The sequence below is a fragment of the Strongylocentrotus purpuratus genome, unplaced genomic scaffold (genome assembly GCF_000002235.5).
Source record: "Strongylocentrotus purpuratus isolate Spur 01 unplaced genomic scaffold, Spur_5.0 spur5_scaffold_17, whole genome shotgun sequence".
NCBI classification, from domain to species: domain Eukaryota; kingdom Metazoa; phylum Echinodermata; class Echinoidea; order Camarodonta; family Strongylocentrotidae; genus Strongylocentrotus; species Strongylocentrotus purpuratus.
The window spans coordinates 27,117,054-27,137,225 of NW_022145602.1; the positions used below are offsets into that span (position 1 = coordinate 27,117,054).

A 20,172-nucleotide genomic window follows, 5' to 3' on the forward strand; every position below is an offset into this window, starting at 1 on the left:
TGCAATTTGAATTTCTATCCAGATAAGTAAACAATAAAGACACAATGAGCATAATGCAATGTACGTCAAATTCCTCATCAAAACCCACATCTAAAACATTACCCTACAACCAAATTCTATCTAAGGATTGGACTACCAACAAGCAAGAGCACCCTGAACTATGAAGATTTCCTGAAGGCCTTCGACGAGGGACGGGAGGAGAGGTACCAGAAGAAGAATCTGCCGGAGGTTCGTCCAGAGATTGTTCTCCACTCTCACCACAGACAAAGCCCTGCATAAAATGAGGAAACAAGTGCAACATAACATTACCACGATAAGTTCTTATTTCCTGTTTACCATTATTATTATTAAGTATTTATGCCTTGGAGGGGGATAGCGAAGTCAATGATTAGGACCCTCAGATCTTTCCTCTTGGTATCTGATTTTGGATGTTCAGGTGGACCACTGCACTAGTTCAGTTTGGTTCAAAGTCATATTCCATGCTTATGAAAATTATCAATGATGTAATAAGAATAATAGAAATACTAGGCATTTGTATGGCACCATCTTTATTTTCTGTTAGCAAAGCCTTGATTTGGAGAAATGGCACTCATGACACTTATTCTTAAATTTTCCTTGTGGACTGCAGAATAGTTTTAGAAAGATGTTCTCTCTAAAACTCTTCTGCGGTCTATTCTGAGGTCCACAAGGAAAATTCAAGGTGAAAAAATGGTGCCATGAGTGCCATATCCTCATATCAAGGCGTTGCTAACAACAAAAATTATAATGTGTATAACATATATGTTCATATCTTTAAAAAGAGGTTTACCTACATGTTAAAATACATAATCTATAATTGTGATTGTATACTAACTCAGAAAGGGTAATAGTTTTTCATTAGAGTCTTGACAATGCATAGCAGAATGACACATTCTGAAATGATATTTTCATGTGTTTGAAATTGGACGTAAATGAGGTTCATATTGTATTCAAATATGATAAAATTGCAAATTGGTCACATAAGTGACTTTGATCCTAGCCCACCACTTTTTGTACGGCTGTCTTGTTATGTACTAAATTTAATGAGTGAAACCATCATTTGAAATGCCATGCTTCATTGGTAGATTGGGCATAAGATGTATTCTTTCCAGGCATATAACTTCATGATAGATTTAACTGTGTCCGTTTCTTGAAGAAAATCCTGAACCTTCTTTAGTTCAAGCACATTATCATAGCTGCCAACCATTTCTATTTCCTGGACTTCAAACGAATGATCCAACCTTAATAGATTCCTGTTGAAAACAACTGTGTACAACTGTACACTATAATCTTAATTTTGCCTCGAGCAGTTCTTCCTTAAGGTTTTGAAAGGATGGCATGTATACCTTAACCAGGGAGACGGATCACTCGAATTCTTGGTTGGCATTTGCTGTCCACAGCATTGGAGGGCTGAATATACAGTCTAGTACAGAAAGATCTCAGCTAGCTTCAATGCTCATTCTTTTTAACCCTCAGGCCTTTGGCGCGTTTGAGAAGGACAAGCTCGGCCGTCTGAGCCCCGGTGATTTCCGTCGAGTCCTCGATCACTTCTACTTCAAGATGACGGACAAACAGTTCAAGTCACTGATGACCAAACTATGGGTAAACTCTGACCTGACCATCAGTTACCCAGCATTCCTGGATGAGTTCTCAGCCAACGAACAAGAGGTGATTAATCAACCAACATGTGATTTTTTTTTCTACAAGTTTATGTTGACTAGGATTGAAGGTTTTAGCTTTTCGTCACAGCCAATGGCTGAATTGAGAAAGATTTACAATAATGAAAATATACATTTTTTCCCCCCTCAACCATGCCCACCTTGAGTAAAAAAGAGGATTTGGGGGAAAAACGGCATCTAACAACATCACCCCCCCCCCCCCTTTGAGTAAGAAAATTGGGGGGAAATAGGAAAGAATAGAGAAAATAAGGGGAAAATCAGGAAAATCGGGATAAAATTGGGAAGAAAATGAGAAGAAAAAAATTGAGGAAACTGATTTAAATCAGGTAATTATCAGGCCTGTATAACTTAAAACATAAAAATTATTCTGCATGAGAAAATAAGCAATTGGTACACTTTTAAAGTAATGATTATGAATCGCATCTTCTTTCCAGCTTGCTAGGAACTGGATCGAATCAGTTCAGAAGAGTGACGCCCAGAACAACAACCACTCCTCACCCACCATTGATGAAATCAAGCAGGAGCTCTGACAACTTGTCAAGGCACGCTTCTACCGCTTTGCAAAACGTTTCTCCAAGATCGACTACGCAAACATCGGTGTGGTAGCTCGGGATGACTTCAATGTAGTCCTCAATGAACTTGTTTTCAGATTGAGCTTAGATCAGGTAGGGACTTAAAACAAATCGTTGATTGCAGATATATTTATCTAGGTCATGCTTACCGAAGAAACCTTGTGCAACCATGAGAATATGGACATTACATGTATGCACATTGATCCGTACTGCTTAGGAAACAAGTACAGTCAAAGCTGCTTTAGCCACCACCTGTGTAAAAAGACCATATATCCAGATTCACTTGAACAGCGTTTCTCATTGAAATCATTCTTTTAAACATATAAGAGGTTTCTTGTTACGTTCCATCATTCTTATATTTGAAATTATGAAAAATTCGACATAAATTAAAAGATGAAATAGCAAATAATTTAGGAGTACCATGGATACCAATTCAACAGAATTTTTTATTAAAAAAAGAGCCCCCTTCAGTACTAAAAGAGCCCCCGTGAGAAGGCTCACAGGCGCTCTTTTTTGGGAGGGAAGAGCCCCTGTGGACAAAAAAATTAATTTGAGCCCTGTTCATATCCCTTGTAAATTTGATGTAGTTTGTGCTTTTCGTAACTAAAGAATGAAATGTGGATTTGTTGAATAAGAGCCTTTGTCGAATACCTTTAGATGTGTGCTTTAATATGTCACATTCTCGAGAAACATAAATGAGGACAAATCCAATATGATTGTAATTAGAAGTTAGGAATTTTGTTTGTTTAGGAAGTTGATGTCCGAGTATATCTCACAATCTATCTCTACTATAAAAACTCACCTTCTCTTGTGATGATGACAGAGAAGGTCGAAAGTTGTCATGGCTGAATAAAGCCTCTGAAAAGCACCACAGCCAGCAAACCAGGTTGTCGAGGTCTCATGGGGATAGTTTTCCGGAACCGGGCGTGGCTCTGTTATTCAAACTTAATTGTCAGATGTAAAAGAACTATTGAAAGCATTTACCGTGGGTTGTCAAGGATCCGACGACATTTACAAATCATGTGCATATGTTTTTTTTTTGACAGAATTATTATGATATAGAATCAAAGGAATTTCTTGTCTCCACCGCAGCGAGAACGTGAATCTGATCGGTGATTGCTAGCCATGAGCAGTGATGCAGTGGCACTTCACGTTCAGGATTGCCTATTCTCCCGCAAATAGTTTAATTTAAAAAAAGAAAGTGAGTACATGTATCATGTGTGGATACAAAAATATCTGAACCCATAACCAAAAACTCTAAAGGTAGAAAATAAAATGCAATTGGAAAAGTACAGCATCAAAGTAAATGTACACTGTAAAAGTAATCCTTTCATTCGCAGAAAACATTATCTTATGGCAACACCATGGAGGATAACAGTCATGACTGTATGGTCTGGAGTTATGTGATGTCCAAGGAGACTCCAGACCTGGTGGGTGCCATTAATAAAGAGGGCAGGCATCTCTGGAACATATCCACTCAGTCAGGTTGCAGAACTGTTTCTACATATGATATACATGTACAATGTACTTGCTGTTGTAGATCTATATTTAACAGAGGAGTTGAGGAAAGAAGAAAAGAGGTATCTCTGAAAGAATTCTACATGTGATCACTCAGTCAGTTTGCAGAACTGTTTCTCCATATAGTTTACATGCATTTCTAGATTTAGAAAGGAATTGACGAAAGAAGAAAATAGACATCTCTGGAACAATTCTACATGTGATCACTCAGTCAGTTTGCAGAACTGTTTCTCCATACAGTTTACATGCAGTTCTAGATTTAGAAAGGAATTGAGGAAAGAAGAAAATAGGCTTCTCTGGAACAATTCTACATGTGATCAGTTTGCAGAACTGTTTCTGAATATAGTGTACCTGTAGTTTAAGATTTAGAAAGGAGTTGAGGAAAGAAGAAAAGAGTTATCTCTGGAACAATTCTATGTGCGATCACTCAGTCAGTTTGCAGAACTGTTTCTACATTATGGTGTACCTGTAGTTTTAGATTTAGAAAGGAGTTGAGGAAAGAAGAACGAGAAGGAGAGAATGTTTAAACTCACTGTAAGGTCGAGTCCTGGCAGTTTGAGTTATAGGTTCACTCCTCTCATCGCCACTGACGGTTATTATGGCAATGTCATATGTTGTCCCTGGAATCAGATCCGTGACCTCTGCTGCCGGGTCAGTGAAGTCTCCATTGAACACAGCTATGCCATGATCAGGTGTGACTGTGATGGTAAAGTCATCTGCATCTCCTGCATACGCCCATACCAGGTTTAGTTCCCGCTGACCAGGCACGATGCTCAACTCAGATGGAGTTGCAGGAACTGTTTGGAAAAAGAAACACAATGTATATATATATATAAATTATATATGTAACAATGATTTCAAGGTAGAGTATACAGTAAATAATGCAGATACGGAAGGAGGCGAAAACCGGAAAAGCATAGCTTGAGTTGGGAACGCCCATAAAAGGTTAACACAGTTACCGAGAGAACATTTTAGATATTATTATGAAAATTACATATTATACAACAGAACGTTGATAAGAAAGATCCCAAGATCTATTCACAGGTGTATCATCTTCACTCCACAACATATGACCCATCCATCTCAATACACTTCTTTTTACCACTTCAACCGAAGTTCCTTCCAAACCCAACCCTTCCCTGAGCTCATGCACTTGGGTTCTTTCCGTCAGATAGTTTCACACCACACATCTTCCATATTGTGGCTTTTTCAGTTCTTCTCCAGATAACCTCTTCTTCAACACCAATTAAAATAATTGATTTCCTTATCATTATTACTACTATTATTAATTACCTGTTCTCTGATCCACACTCTTCCCCTCGCTAGTCTTTGGCGTCGCGTCTTCAACACCAACCCCACTCACCGACACCACAGTGAAGTTATAGTGCCTCCCCTCTGTTAAATTTGACATCTGAGAAGAATACTCATTAACACCAGTCATGTAATCTACTCTGATTGGTTCCTGACTGTCGGGTTCAAAGGTCAACAGAAAATAGTCGAAGACGCAGCCCGACCACTGCTTGAGATGCCACTGTACATCGACAGTAGTTGTGGTGTATTGGCTGACAGAGATGTTTTCAACCGACTCAGGCACTGCAATTAAAGGATAACAAAAACAAGCGCTTTAGCAGTTAACCGAACAAACCTCGTACAGTACCATTATTACAGGCAGGTGGTCTTTATGTAGGGTTCGTTTTAGTTGGTGGTTGCTAAACAGGTTTCACGCTGAAGCACGCTGGCCATAGCGCGGCGAGGTCGTCGAAAAGTTTGTGCATGTACAAAACTGTTGACGTATGCTAGCGTATGGCTCATACGTCCTGCATACGCAGGCCATAAGTTGTAGGTAAGTTATAAGATCGGTGACACAGGTTCACACACGTTACTTGTAAGTTACTCTTAAGTTGACATACGTTGAGATAATGTCTAGGGTACCCAAAAGTTATTTCTAACCTATGAGTAACATGCTTTGAACCTATTTCGAACTTATCTCCAGCGCATATTGATGTATGTAGACGTATTTGGCATATTCCAGACGACCACAGAACTTACTGAACCCGTTTCCTAACTTACTGCTACCGTATAATGGCATATTGGCAACGTTTAGGGGTATATAAAAGTGGGGTTCACAGGAGTTATCAAAACGTTCTATATAAGTTACTACTCAGGTTATTTATACGTCCATCTCATTATGAATAAGCTATGTAAATGCCCAAAATTGCAGAAAAAAACATTGATAGTTCAGCGTATGCCGTTATAGAGAAATTTTAATACGTCCGCATACGCTGGCTAAATCGTCAAGGTGTGACAGGGCCATATGTACATACGAGATGGGCGACTGCAAACTTCTAATTGATATGATTCAATCTGAACTCTTTATAAGACAGGGTCCTAAAGTACTAGATAATACAAACCTGCAACCAGGTAGATAAGACTCGAAGCTCTGGTGCTGTAAGAGGATGAGCCTGTGCCCACTTCACTGTAAACAGTCATGCCATAGGTCTCCCCTGGTCCTGGCAGGTTCACACAGGCTGCTGAGAACAATTCTTGATCGGTGTCTTCGATGGTGGATGGGAATGCGTCTCCACGGCTACACGCGATCCTGTACCTCTCTACCGTGTCGTTCTGCCTCATCCAGGATGCGTTAACTGATGTCAGGGTCGAAGGTCCTTCCTCGAGGTCCACTCCAAGGGGCACTACATGTATGTGAATAATAAAAATAATAATAATCATTATGATGGAGATAATATAATTAATAATAATAATGATATTAATAATGATAACAATGTATATAATAATCTATATGATAGCTGGAGGTTTTGGGGCCTTTTGATGTCCTTTGGGGGAATGCGTACCCGAGGTGCCGAAGCTGTGCCTGGCAGAGTTCATATTTCGCGAAAGCATGCCATTTGGCTGCAAAATATAATTTTCCATAACAAAGCGCCATTAGAAAATACAACCTGGATGGCTTGCAACCTGCTACGCCCACTGATCGCCTGTATACAAAAAGTCTAATACTGCCCCAAGTGCTCGCAAATACCACCCATCCAGTACCTGTGATTCATGAACAAATATAGCTTTATACCGTATTTCTTCCCCAGAAATCAGTTGGTTCTACAATGGGAGGAACACAAGACTTAAACCTGTAACGATTTAAATGATGATCTTAGACAGTTCTTTGTGCGATTCAGATCTTTCATAACACTAACAGAAGGACACAGAAAAACAAGGAGGTTAAATGTCCGTTAAAACAGAACAGTCTTCATCGAAGAAATCATGATTATAAGCCCATGATCTGAACAGCATTCTGTACACATTCTTTTTCTTTAAAACATTCTCCGGTAAGATCCCATTTAAGATTATCTTGAATTGTTATACCAAGTAATTTCATATGAGATACCACTTCAAGCTGAACACCATTGATCTCCAAATGAGGGACAGGCGGTGTATTGCGCAAGAATGAGATCAGCATTGTTTTGCACTTTGTTAGATTGGCCTCACGTCGTTTATTTCACACCAATCAACAAGATAATCAATGTGTGTTTGTATTAAACTGCGGAGGGTCCGACTTGTTGACCTCTAGAAGACTTAGATCATCAACATATTTCGAGCGGTTTTCTGTAGACAACGCAGCATTATTAACCATTATCAGAAATATAATGGGTCCTAGTTTAGTCCCCTGAGGAACACCACAAGTGACGTGGGAAAGATCTGATGTAACCCGCGATAACGAACAGTTTGCGTTCTTTGTGTCAGGAAACTACAAATAGTCGGGAGAATGGAGCGGTCGACTCCTATGTCAATAATTTTTCTGATTGTTGTGACATTGCTGAAATCGATCATACATAAGTTAACATTATCCAAGAGACTGATTAAGTAATGGCAAAATGATGTTCCGGGCATGTTCCCAAACTGTTGGGGATCAATAGCATAGTGCACATCTTCAATAACGGGCAAGGAATCCCTCAAACACTCGTGCCAATACTGATGTGATAGAACTGCGCCTCAGTTGGTCAGGCGTCGTTGCCGGCGGGGCCTACGGCATGGGACACACCAATGCATTTTTCCAGATATGTGGGAAACATCCATTTTTCAAACAGCAGTTGAAAAGGTGGGTGAGCGATTCAGACAGCTCATACGCAAATTCCTTGATGAGGTGTGTTGGACAGTCGTTCGGGTGACCAGCCTTGGAGACATTGACTTTTCGAAGGCATTCAAAGACCTTTTGTCGCTCGGTGATTGGAGGTGGTGTTGGCGCAGGGAGGAAGTCCGGCAACAAAGCCAGGTCGAGAGATGGAAGTGCCGAGCAATTCCAGCTAATCTCCAAATTTGATTTGTCGGCTGGAAAGCTGAGAGACTACTTCTTTTTAGTCCTGCTAGGTGCCGAATTTGCTGGTGCCATTTCCCAGGTTCACTGTGCTTCAGATGCTCTACTTTCCTGCTATAGAGACTTTTTTCTTGGCAGAGCTGATTTATGGTATATGTTACTAAAACATTTATATTACCCAAATAATATACGCAAGGGCACAGATTCTTACGTTGAAAGTGAGGGATGACTCTCTCTCGAACATTCTCATGATCAACCAAAGGGTCACGTGACTGGACTTGTATTCAATGCGCGTTCTATCAGACATGAAATGCCAAACTTACTCGCCCACTTGGCTACCGATCATGCTGAAATCATTTGCATTTGAAAGTTGGCTGAACGCTGCATGTGAGGATGTTGAACTTGGGTTTCCATCTAACTAATTTTGCAAGGATAGAATGACCAAGACTGGTGGCGGAGTATTGACTGCCATCGACGCTAGCCTTTGCCCTAGGAGATTAGAAAACTTGGAACATCTGGAGTTGATAAGCATCTAGTTTTCTTCTGCGCAAAAGAAAATGTCTTCTATTATCTCTATATCATCCGCCTAACTCCAGTATGCCCAGTACTGGAACTCGCTTCAAGAGCACATTGACAACATTCAGAGGACCTCAATTCATTTTGATGGTATTATCCTTACCGGAGAACTGAATGTTGACCTGTTACAATTATTTATCAAGCGATTCTTCACGTCTTCTTTCTATATTCAGCACTATGGAACTGACTCAGCTTGTTACTACTGTAACCCGTCCTTCCAAGGACGACACTTCGTCTGGTACCCTGATCGACCATGTGTTCACCAATCGTATTGACCTTTTCGTTGAGGCATCTGTCTGACCCAACCCTGTTCCAAGTGACCATCATGGCATTGTATTTAAGATCATGTCACCTAAACCCTTTGCTTCCAAGGCAGTTCTTTGTGAGTTCCTCAACATTCCCAAAGTTGACTTTGACCATATGAATCGCCTGTTGCAGCTAATTGTGCCATGGAACCTTTTCATCGATCCTGAAGACATAAACTCTACATGGGAAGGACTCTTAGACATCTTTGAGGCTGCTTCTAAAGATACTATTCCAAGATGTCGGATGAGGACAAGGAAATATAAGCCATGGATGTCTATAAAAGAGATAAAGCATATGATTTGTAAGAAACGTAAGCTCTTTGTTAGAGCTCAACGGTCCAACTTAGTTGCCGACTGGAGCCTCTTCAAAAAAGCTCGGAACCTTGTGAAATACGAAATCAGGGCTGCTTACTGGCAGTATGTTAATGACTTGTTCCTTTGTTGTGATAATAGAAAGAGGTTTTTTGCCTACATTATAGGGAACATAAGCGCCACTCACCGCCTGCTACTATCGCGAGCGGTAGTCGCATCCTCAACAAACCACAGGACATTGCATCTGAACTTCTTGCAGCTTATCAAACCTCCTTTACTGATCCCCAGGGAGTTCTATGTCAACCTGAGAAGTGTGACTTCCCAATCAACCAGCTACAATGTTTTGAGATCTGCGTAAGTGATGTCTACCGCCAACTACTTTCTCTCCGGGAAAAGAAAGTCTCTGGTCTAGATAGCCCCTCTCCATCCTTGCTGAAACATCCTCCAGCATATCTAATCTGTATCACTAGCTCTTGTTAAAGTCCCAACCATGTGTGAATCTGCCAATGTTACACCTGTGTTTAAATCTGGTGATAAGTAATCTCCGTTTAACTATCTTCCAGTGGCCCTTACTTCAGTCGGGAGTAAAATCAAGGAATCGCTGATAGTTGCTAAAATAGAATCTCATCTTGATTCTTCATGTTCAATCGCTACCTTTCAACACGGTTTTTGTAAGGATTACCATCAAACTCAGGACATGTACATGTATGTATCTTGCAGAGCCAATGAACTTATTAGATTTCAGGGTCATATAAGGTCAAAGGTCATGGGGCTCATTATTTATGCAAAAAATAGCTTGTCAGTGCATTATCATTAAACCGACGGACTGGGGTAATGTAAAGCACTTTGAGAGGGCCTGTGATCCTGAAAAGTGCTAGAACAAACTATTATTAGTTCATTCAGTTCAGTTCATTTTATTCAAAACCACACAAAGAATGATATAATATTATATTGTTAATTAAAGATAAAGACCAGTTATGGTCATGCGATTGCATTGTGAAAGAAACGTTGTGGAATCGATCAGAAAAGGTTGATCATCTAGCATATAAGTATTGGTTTGTACTGCAAGGTTCTGGAATCATCAAAATGATAAGAAAATGGCCTAGTCTTGGAAAAGTTACAAGCACTGTACACAGAAAGATGTATATGGGACTACGCGACACGTGCGCGACACGTGCGCGATATCTATTATGTCCAAATAGATATACTATTTTACCAAACATATCAATTAGTAGGCGGTTCCTCAGCAAAATTTGTATCATTACGTATTAGTCAAAACATATTCTTTCACATGATTGGTAAGAGCTTCCATTTCATTTTTTTAGAAGGGGCGTTTCCAAATCTGGTATTTACCTTTAAGAAGAGCAAGAGATAAAAGTGCAAGTACACTGTAAGATTTTAACGAGGTTCCAATGTCTTATCATCTGCACTGACTGTTCAACTTACGTGCAAAGACTGTGATGGTGCTGACTGCACTCGGCTTGTTGTTGCTAATAGCAACCACCGAGAGGTCGTACTGTTCTCTAGGTTTGGTTAACCCTACGCAGTAAGCCGTCAACTGCTGCCCGCAATGACTACTGTGCACAGGAATAGATGCTGGGGAGGCAGTACCATCGGAGCACGTGATCTTGAAGGTATCCACCACACTGTCAGGGACTGTCCATGTAGCTGAGATGGCTGTAATGTTAGACTCACCCTCGGAAAGTTCAACAGCCTCTGGTACTATTTAAAAAAAAAATCATGCAACCAAAACCCATGACAAGTAGGCCTTCTTTCGTTTATTAAACTGATTTAAAGATATCTATTTATAACATGAAAATACATATCAAATATTTGAGATTTCTGTAAAACTATGTTGATTACCCTATGTTAACCTTTTTAATGCAATTTGCTGTTTTAACTGCCCTATTTTCAATGCTGCATCTCATACTGTTCAGGCCACGTTGTTTTTCCGTAAAATTGAAAAACATATAGGTCTATATAGATTGTGACGATTGTTAGTACAGAACACTACTTTGATCACGAGGAACATTGAAAAAACAGACAATTATAAAAAAAAAAAGAGGCTTACTTGCCGTACATGTTGGTCTACCATGTCATATGGTAGTGTAATAGTTAAAGGGAGATGGTTGTCAGACTCCATGTGCAGTAGTTCATAATTCGCCTACACTTAGTGGTGATACCATGAATAGGTGTACAAGTCTCGCACACAGCAAAATCCCCCAAAAAAGGGTATGATTTTGTATATGAAATCCCTTCAAATGAAATGGCCCCACTTTTAGTTATTGACCTTAATCATGGGTAACTATTAATACCTCACCCATTTCCAATATTCTGACTAAACTGCAAACCCCAGATGCAAAAATCATTGCTTTTTATATGGAACTCCCTAATAATGGATACCGGTACCCTTTTCTGCCTAAAAATGGGTATGGGTTTGAATGTATCAGACAAGGGATTTTCTAACATTTATGGGATAAACTTACATGCAGTGATTGTGATGGTGTCTGTCTCACTGCGTTCATCACTGCTGACTGAAGTAACTGATATAGTATAGTTTCCTCCAGGAGTTAGGCCAGTACAATATGCTATTAGGTATTCTGAGGCGTAGACCTTGTCTGTTGAAGCAACTCCATTGGAACAGGAGACTTCATAGTAATCCACTATACCATAAGGCATGGTCCATGATGCAGTGATGGTGGTAGTATTCACCATATATATCTCCTCATTTAAAGTGACTGCTTCAGGCACTACAAGAAAGAACAACAAATTGTGATTATGTGTGTGTGTGTGTGCTTGTAAAGCACTTTTCACGTTGATGACATTGTAGTCAATTTCATTTTGGGTGTCTTGACAATTGTCCTTGTTAGCTCCTTCCATTCCTAGTTTATCAGAAGTGTAGGCACTCTAAGTCAGCTGAATTGCAGATATCTTTGTTTACAGGTATTCAGGTTCTTACCAAGAACTGTTGGTACAGAGAATCATGTAGAAAAAAATGTGTGTCCTGCAGAAAACGGTATACCGCTGGTATTTTCTCCTGCTCTTTTTACAACTTTATGAACATCCTGTTTCACAGTCATTTCAACATTTAAAGGAAAGCTCACCCAAAAGAATAAGGGTAGGTATTCTCAAAAATGAAATGTATTCCTCCCCTTTAAATTGATATTTCTTTCTACAAAGGTGTTTAAGTGATATATAAATGAAGATATTCCTTGCATGATGTAATGCTGCCTTTTGGCATAACATGGGCACAGCCATTTTATTGATAATGTGACGTACCAGGTGAACTTGTACATGTATCATACACAAAGCTTTAGTTGGAAAGTTTTTTCAATTCAATAACAAAACCTATACTTTTCAATGGAGGAAAATCATAGATGAAAAGGTAACAATTATATTTAATGAAAATATATAGCAGAGTTAAAAGAACACTCATCTCTTTAAATAAACTAAAACATAGTAGTTGAAAATGTTATTTCATCTATGCGAAACCTTCAACACAAAAGCACAACTTATGTATGTCATTTGCGTTCTGGAAATTGCAATACAAAGGATAAAACAAGTGAATGGAATACATCCCCACCACACACACCTCGAAAGGAAGCATTATTCTTGCTTTATACCTCTTTTATATTCTTTGGTGGACAATCATGTAGATTAATGGGCAAGAATATAATAAACTTCTTAGAACAATAATCAAGCTATTACTTTAAGAGTTAGGTGTTCTTTAGGGTAAACATACAATAACAAAAATAAAGGGAAAGAGAAAGTCGGGTTTATATTAAATTTGTTCATTACTATATTACTCAAGAGTCATAGATTTATGAAAGAGATAATTGAAATATGAAGAGAAAAATTGATATTGAACCAAACTTTCCACATACAACTATTTTACTATGACCTTTTTTTTTTTTAATTCCAGCAACTAATACATGTAGCAATAAATTTTCAGGATGTCACTCAAAATTCTGTGGAAGACCATCACAAAACCTCATTTGGAAGAAGAAACAAAAATAAGACACAAGAGCATCTGGTCTCACTCAGGTGGATGCTGAATTAAGACTGGATTGCTAGGAGGGAGGCCATAATAACGTCTAACCCCCAGCATAGGAAAGATAGACACCAAACAATGACACTGATACTGACTAATTAATAAACATGAAAGATCAACTTACCTGCAACAATGTACACGACTATGGCTGGACTCTCTCCATTGTTTTCCCGAGTGATAACACTAATTGAGTGATTGCCCCCTGGTGTGACCCAAATACAAGTCACCTCAGTAGCTGAACCAGGAAGATAATAGTCAGGAGATGGGAAGCCCTCAGAGCAGTCCACTCTAAACCAATCGGCTCCAGTTATTACATTCCAGGTGACAGTAACTGACGTTGTGTTTGATGAACTGTCCTCAAAGGTTACTACGTCTGGAGCTAAATGTAAATAGTTATACAAAAATATAACCAAGATTTTAGTTGGTTTCATCCCAAAAGCCAGAATAGAAACCCAAATATCTAAGAGTCCCATTCATTCTATACAATATGGAGCCAAACAAAGCCTGAAACAGAGAGAGGTGAAAGCTAGTGACTAAATAAAGTAAGGCATGAGCCTGAAAACTGAAATCTAGCTTGCCCCTACATCTACGTTTCAATGTTATACAGAAGACTACTGGATTATTTCATTGTTATTGCTACTCCTCTTCATTTTACTCTCACTTCAGGTCTTAACCACAAAAGAAAAGCCCAATTTCTACTGGGTGGTTTGCTAAAGGACCCCCCCCCCCCTACCTAAACAAATAAAATTTTAAAAAATAAAAATTTGGTCTCGACTACAACTAGATTAAAATAAGCAATAGAATAGATATATTTTTTTTTGTAATGATTTGAAAAATGTAAATTGGTTATACCAAGGGTACCAGATTGTCATATGAATAATATGATTGAAATTGAAGGGACCAGTAAACCTTCTTGAGGCTGGAAGTCTGAAACAGCTTTCAATCCTAGTAATGGGAATTCAGTCGCATAACTGGTTACCGATTGATATCCAATTTGGTTTTCTTGGACTACAACAGCAACTTAGATATTTCTTAAACTCGAAGGCTAATTAACATCAGGCAACCCAATATGAAAATACTTTTGACTACTCTGGACCTCAGAAGATGAGCGTTCATTTTACAAAAAGTATTTTCAACTCTGTATTTATTTCAACATTAGGGCAAGTCCAAGCTACATTAATATGTATTGAATTCAGGGAGAGAGAACATATACTTTTATCCACATGAATTTAGTTTTTCATGACCAAAAGTATTTATTGTACAGAAGTGTAATTACTTACTTGCTGCTGTAAAGGTCTTAGTGACTGGGCTCTCTTTATCCCCACTCACGCTGGTCACAGTAATGTCATAGGGAGCTCCAGCCATCGATACGTTACAAGTTGCTTCAAAAGTGTTGTCGGTCCCTTGATCATGGTTGAGAATGAATTCAGTGCTCCAATCAGCACCACAGTCTACGATGAAGTAATCTTCTTCTCCCTCTGGATCATCCCACTGTACAGTTATCTGTCTCGTTGTGATTTCACTAGATCTCAGAACTGCACTTTTTGGATCTACAAGAACATCACAAATAAAATATATACAGTCAATGGAATCACATTATCATGATCACTATCAAGTATATGGTATTATCAAGTATATGGTGTCACCAGTGAGAGGAAAGGTGAACTGGATCAGTGTGACTCTTGGGTCTCTCCTCCCGGTATAACTGATCAGGACATACACGTGTCCAACCTCACCTCCGTTTCCCCCTACCCTATTCAAATAGTGCAGTGGGTTCTTAACATGCATTTGTGATGATTCTCCTACACACCAGACCTCAAATTTACATTTAATCCGAGAGATGGTGTCTTTTCTACTGTAGCCTAGCCTGGAACTATGGAACAGAGTCGGGTATGCCATCCATAGCTGTTGGAATTATAAATCAGATCATGGTTTGTTTTTACAGAAAAACATACCTGGAAATAAACCGTTAGACTGGGAAAGTAACCGAAAGTAATAGTATTTTGAAACTTGAAACTTACATGAAGTGATTTTGATGGTGTCTGTCTCACTGCGTATGTCACTGCTGACTGAAGTAACTGATATAGTATAGTTTCCTCCAGGATTTAGGCCAGTGCAAGATGCTATTAGGTATTCTGAGGCGTAGACCTTGTCTGTTGAAGCAACTCCATTGGAACAGGAAACTTCATAGTAATCCACTATACCATTGGGCATGGTCCATGATGCAGTGATGGAAGTAGTATTCACCATATATATCTCCTCATTTAAAGTGACTGCTGCAGGCACTACAAGAAAGAACAACAAATTGTGATTATGTGTGTGTGTGTGTGCTTGTAAAACACTTTTCACGTGGATGACATTGTAGTCAATTTCCCTTTGGTCGTCTTGACAATTGTCCTTGTTAGCTCCTTCCATTCCTAGTTTATCAGAAGGGTTTGAGCTCTAAGTCAGCTGAGTTGCAGATATCTTTGCTTACAGGTATTCAGGTTCTTACAAAGAACTGTTGGTACAGAGAATCATGTAGAAGAAGTTGTGTGTCCTGCAGAAAACAGTATATCGCTGGTATTTTCTCCTGTTCTGTTTACAACTTTATGAACATCCTGTGTCACAGTCATTTCAATATTTAAAGGAAAACTCACCCAACATTATGAGGGTATTCTAAAAAAGGAAATGTATTCCTGCCCTGTGGAACGATATTCCTTCATACGAAAATGTTTAAGTGATGCATGAATGAAGATATTCCTTGCATGATGTAATGCTGCCTTTTGGCATAACATGGGCAAAGCCATTTTATTGATAATGTGACGTACAAGGCTAACTTGTAAATGTATCATACACAAAACTTTAGTTGGAAAGTTTTTTCAATTCAATAACAAAACCTATACTTTTCAATGAGGGAACATCATAGATGAAAAGGTAACAATTATATTTAATGAAGATATATAACAGAGTTAAAAGAACACTCATCTCTTTAAATAAACTAAAACATAGTAGTTGAAAATTTTATTTCATCTATGCGAAACCTTCAACACAAAAGCACAACAACTTATGTATGTCATTTGCGTTCTGGTAATTGCAATACAAAGGATAAAACAAGTGAATGAAATACATCCCCACCACACACACCTGGGAAGGAAGAATCTATTACTTTGAATACCTTTAGATCAGGCCTTCTCAACTAGTTTATTAGAAGTGCCAAAACTAAAAAGAATTTGTAGTTGAAGTGCCACTCTGTATGGTTGACTGTGCTGCGAGGGAGCGTAGCGATTGAGCCGAAAATTGGTGGGGTCCAGGGGCGAAGCCCTAATGGGGGTAGCAAGGGGCAAAGCCCCTGAAGCTGGTGGATTTAGGGCTTTCTAAAGGCCCAAATGGGGCATTTTTAGCACCATGTCATTCCACAATAAAATCAATCATAATTTCATATTGATTTGAATAAATAAGTACAATTCCTGGGTACAAATACACTGGAGGTATATTTATATGTAGTTTTTTGTGTGCAATAAACGCGGGAAATGTCAAAATAAAGTGAAAATCAAACAAACAAAAACAAGGTGTTTCCAGAGATTGGCAATGTTAAAATTGGTATCCCATCGTAAGCTAATTGTTGTTCAGACCTCAGGTTCAGATTCATATAAAATGGTAAAAACGATAAATTCCCCTTTCTTCCTGTTTGTTAAGCAGGCATTTTGGGCTTAAATTCGACTGCAACTTCTTGATTAAGCTCAGTATTTAATTCTAAAATATATATTTTCTTTCTTTCTTTTTTTTGTTTTGTTGTTGCAATAGTCGCGCGCCACTCAGACTAACCACAGCGCCGCCAGCTGAGAAGGCCTGCTTTAGATGATAAATGACTTCGCATAGTACGTCACGTTATCAAGAAAATGGCAATATCCATGTCTTGCTGAGAAACTCTACATTATTCTTGCTTTATACCTCTTTTATAAACTTTGGTGGACAAGCGTGTAGATCAATGGGCAAGAATATAATAAACTTCTTAGAACAATTATCAAGCTATTACTTAAGAGTTAGGTGTTCTTTAGGGTAAACATACAAATAATACATATAAATGTACCAAATAAAAAAAAAAAAAGGAAAGAGAGAGTCAGGATTATATTTTGTTATATTAAGTTTATTCATTACTATATTACTCGAGAATCATAGATTTCTAAAAGAGATAATTGAAATATGAAGAGAAAAATTGATATTGAACCAAACTTTCCACATACAACTATTTTACTATCACCTTTAAAAAATAAAATTGCAGCAACTAATACATGTAGCAATAAATGTTCAGGATGTCACTCAAAATTCTGTGGAAGACCATCACAAAACCTCATGTGAAAGGAGAAACAAAAATAAGACACAAGAGCATCTGGTCTCACTCAGGTGGATGGTGAATTATGACCAGTATGCTAGGAGAGAGGCTATAAGGGGGTAGGAAAGATGGACACTAAACAACGGCACTGATACCGACTAATTAGTGAACATACAAGATCAACTTACCTGCAACAATGTACACGACCATGGCTGGACTCTCTCCATTGTTTTCCAGGGTGACAACACTAATTGAGTGATTGCGCCCTGGTGTGACCCAAATACAAGTCACCTCAGTGGCTGAACCAGGAAGATAATAGTCAGGGGATGGGTAGCCCTCAGAGCAGTCCACTCTAAACCAATCAGCTCCAGTTAATACATTCCAGGTGACAGTAACTGACGTTGTGTTTGATGAACTGTCCTCAAAGGTTACTACGTCTGGAGCTACATGTAAATAGTGATACAAAAATACAACCATGATTTCAGTTGGTTTTATCCCAAAAGCCTGAATAAAAACCCAAACATCTAAGAGTCCCATTCATTCTATACAATATGGAGCAAAACAAAGCCTGAAACAGAGAGAGGTGAAAGCTACGGACTAAATAAAGTCAGGCATGACCCTGAAAACTGGAATCCTTGCCTCTACATCTACGTTTCAATGTTACACAGAAGACGACTGGATTATTTCATTGTAATTGCTACTCTTCTTCATTTTACTCTCACTTCAGGTCTTAACAAAAAAAGGACCTCTCCCCCCTCCTCCCTAAAAAAAAAAAAAAAAAAAAAAAAAAAAAACTTTTGGTCTTGACTAAAACTAGATTATAATAAACAATATAATAGATATGCTTTTTAAAAAATGATTTAAAAATGTATTGTACAGAAGTGTAATTACTTACTTGCTGCTGTAAAGGTCTGAGTGACAGGGCTCTCTTTATCCCCACTCACGCTGGTCACAGTAATGTCATAGAAAGCTCCAGCTATCGATACATTACAAGTTGCTTCAAAAGTGTTGTCTGTCCCATGATCATGGTTGAGAATGAATTCAGTGCTCCAATGAGCACCACAGTCTACAATGAAGTAATCTTCTTCTCCCTCCGGATCATCCCACTGTACAGTTATCTGTCTCGTTGTGATTTCACTAGATCTCAGAACTGCACTGTTTGGATCTACAAGAACATCACAAATAAAATATAAAGTCAATGGAATCACATTATCATGATTATTATCAAGTAATTGGTGTCACCAGTGAGAGGAAAGGTGAACTGGATCAGTGTGGCCTTCGAGTCTCTCCTCCCGGTATAACTGATCGGGACATACAAGTGTACAACCTCACCTCCGTGTCCCCCTACCCTATTCAAATAGGGCAGTGGGTTCTTAACATATATTTGTGATGATTCTCCTACACACCAGACCTCAAATTAACATTTAATCCGAGGGATGGTGTCTTCTCTACTGTAGCCTAGCCTGGAACTATGGAACAGAGTCGGGTATGCCATCCGTTGCTGTTGGAATTATAATCAGATTATGGTTTGTTTTTACAGAAAAATGTACCTGGAAATAAACCGTTAGACCAGGAAAGTAACCGTAAGTAATAGTATTTTGAAAATTAAAAAACTTACATGTAGTGATTGTGATGGTGTCTGTCTCACTGCTTATGTCACTGCTGACTGAAGTAACTGATATAGTATAGTTTCCTCCAGGATTTAGGCCAGTGCAAGATGCTATTAGGTATTCTGAGGCGTAGACCTTGTCTGTTGAAGCAACTCCATTGGAACAGGAGACTTCATAGTAATCCACTATACTATAGGGCATGCTCCATGATGCAGTGATGGTGGTAGTATTCACCATGTATATCTCCTCATTTAAAGTGACTGCTGCAGGCACTACAAGAAAGAACAACAAATTGTGATTATGTGTGTGTGTGTGTGTGCTTGTAAAGCCCTTTTCACATGGATGACATTGTAGTCAATTTCCCTTTGGTCGTCTTGACAATTGTCCTTGTTAGCTCCTTCCATTCCTAGTTTATCAGAAGGGTTTGAGCTCTAAGTCAGCTGAGTTGCAGATATCTTTGCTTACAGGTATTCAGGTTCTTACAAAGAACTGTTGGTACAGAGAATCATGTAGAAGAAGTTGTGTGTCCTGCAGAAAACAGTATATCGCTGGTATTTTCTCCTGTTCTGTTTACAACTTTATGAACATCCTGTGTCACAGTCATTCCAATATTTAAAGGAAAACTCACCCAACATTATGAGGGTATTCTAAAAAAGGAAATGAATTCCTGCCCTGTGGAATGATATTCCTTCATACGAAAATGTTTAAGTGATGCATGAATGAAGATATTCCTTGCATGATGTAATGCTGCCTTTTGGCATAACATGGGCGAAGCCATTTTATTGATAATGTGACGTACAAGGCTAACTTGTAAATGTATCATACACAAAACTTTAGTTGGAAAGTTTTTTCAATTCAATAACAAAACCTATACTTTTCAATGAGGGAACAT

At 38.7% G+C, this 20,172-nt stretch overlaps 1 protein-coding gene across 2 annotated transcripts in view; it reads right to left on the bottom strand.

Annotated features, from left to right (window-relative positions):
• Positions 1-2,010: 2,010 nt before the first annotated feature.
• The window catches only part of LOC105447587 (fibronectin-like), a 39,686-nt gene continuing 21,524 nt past the window's right edge, over positions 2,011-20,172 (bottom strand). For both annotated transcript variants that reach the window (XM_030988000.1, XM_030987999.1), the window contains 8 exons: positions 19,289-19,552; positions 18,566-18,835; positions 17,859-18,113; positions 11,791-12,054; positions 10,751-11,026; positions 6,199-6,480; positions 5,081-5,380; positions 2,011-4,584 (listed from right to left, as the gene is read on the bottom strand). In XM_030988000.1, the coding sequence (XP_030843860.1) occupies positions 4,268-4,584; positions 5,081-5,380; positions 6,199-6,480; positions 10,751-11,026; positions 11,791-12,054; positions 17,859-18,113; positions 18,566-18,835; positions 19,289-19,552 (2,228 nt within the window). In that variant the 3' untranslated portion in view covers positions 2,011-4,267. The remainder of the gene's footprint in view (positions 4,585-5,080; positions 5,381-6,198; positions 6,481-10,750; positions 11,027-11,790; positions 12,055-17,858; positions 18,114-18,565; positions 18,836-19,288; positions 19,553-20,172) is intronic.